This window comes from Glossina fuscipes, unplaced genomic scaffold, assembly GCF_014805625.2.
Source record: "Glossina fuscipes isolate IAEA_lab_2018 unplaced genomic scaffold, Yale_Gfus_2 147, whole genome shotgun sequence".
NCBI classification, from domain to species: domain Eukaryota; kingdom Metazoa; phylum Arthropoda; class Insecta; order Diptera; family Glossinidae; genus Glossina; species Glossina fuscipes.
In genome coordinates, this window is record NW_023998490.1 from 3031775 (window position 1) to 3033274 (window position 1500).

A 1500-nucleotide genomic window follows, 5' to 3' on the forward strand; every position below is an offset into this window, starting at 1 on the left:
AACCTTTGAACATAATGTTAAAACTTCAACGGATTATGTTTGCAAAAATTTATATTTAATACAATTCTCTTATGAAATTTTGAAATTTCTTTGCACTACTCAGTATGTTCTTGATACGCTTAATTAACATGCTTTATAATCAAGTGAAAGGAACATAGTTACCCAGGCGCTAACATTATTAAATAAATTTACAATAAAAAAAAAAAAAAATATATATATAAAATAAAAAAAAAAAAAAAAAAATATATATATATATATATATGAGTTATAACCACGACAACTGAACAGTATTAACATGTTATCCATTAACTATAAATAATATATCATTGATTTTCGGTTAAATTCTTTTCTATGCATACCGATAATAATTTTTGAGCGACCACGAAAGATACATCACCAGAATATTATAAGTTATATTGTGTCATGAAATTCAGGGAATTTTCAACCAATCGTAAATGTTAGAGAAACCAATTTTTGAAACCGAACTAGCTTCGACAATGGTAACAGTCTGACGTATTTGCTTTTGCAATTTAGACATTTGCAACATCAATAAAGCTTCATTACGCATCTGACGGTATGCGTAGTCCATTTTGGAAAGCACGAGTAATATGCGCACTTTTTGTAGACGTGGCTCAGCCAATATCGAGTATAATAAAACACCTTTAAATTTTTAATAAGAAAAATGTAAAAGGAGTAACTTCGGTGAAATGTATATTTTACTTTACCAGCTGACGATATTTGACATAAGTTGGCTGTATCAACTACGTAGATTAATTTCTTAACACCGTCAAAGTACTGTCGCCAAATAGGTGCCATATTCCCGCCAATCTCTAATACACGTATTGATTTTAGCGGTACAACTGCCTTACCTTTCTTTCCAATTTTTAAAGAATCTTCTTCTTCTTTCACCATGTGGCCTGTAGATTTGAAGGTATTTTTGCCGTCCGTCGGGAAGATAATGTTATAAATACTTGTACCAACAGTTGGTGTAGAATAAGAAGTTTCGTCAATACTATCAGGATCTTGTAAAGCTTTCAATAAATGAGTTTTGCCAGACCGTTTGGGCCCTAGACACAAACAATCGGGATGACGTGCTAAGGACATCACTTGCACCAATGTTGACACGTAAGTCTAAAAAGTCGTAGTTAAAATAACTTGGAATTAACTGGAAATATATAACGAGAATGAAATTAAACTAAACAGCGGTTGCTACGATACTGCAAGTCTCTTTCACTTTCCCTCCTCTTCCTTATTAATGTACTATCAGTACTCTAAGCATTTTTTGTCTGCTTGTAAATAACAGGCATCAGCAATGTATTTTCTAAAATCTATGTCCAGTTTTTAATTAGACAAGAATTTCAGAGGCATAAATTAAAATACATATATGCTTGGATGGGAAATTTAATCAATAAACAAGATTCAATTTTTACATGATAAAACAAAATATCAACCATTCTTACAAATTTATTCTCAAATTTATCAATACTAAAAGGTCTTCTA

The 1500-nt window shown here is 30.9% G+C and overlaps 1 protein-coding gene across 1 annotated transcript; it reads right to left on the reverse strand.

Annotated features, from left to right (window-relative positions):
* Nucleotides 1-269: 269 nt before the first annotated feature.
* On the reverse strand, nt 270-1124 carry LOC119641213 (ADP-ribosylation factor-like protein 3). Its single transcript, XM_038039765.1, has 2 exons — nt 726-1124; nt 270-660 (listed from the first exon to the last, which is right to left on the reverse strand). Exons 1-2 carry the CDS (start codon nt 1102-1104, stop codon nt 431-433), a joined length of 609 nt encoding a protein of 202 aa, XP_037895693.1. The 5' UTR covers nt 1105-1124; the 3' UTR covers nt 270-430.
* Between the last annotated feature and the right edge of the window lie 376 nt (nt 1125-1500).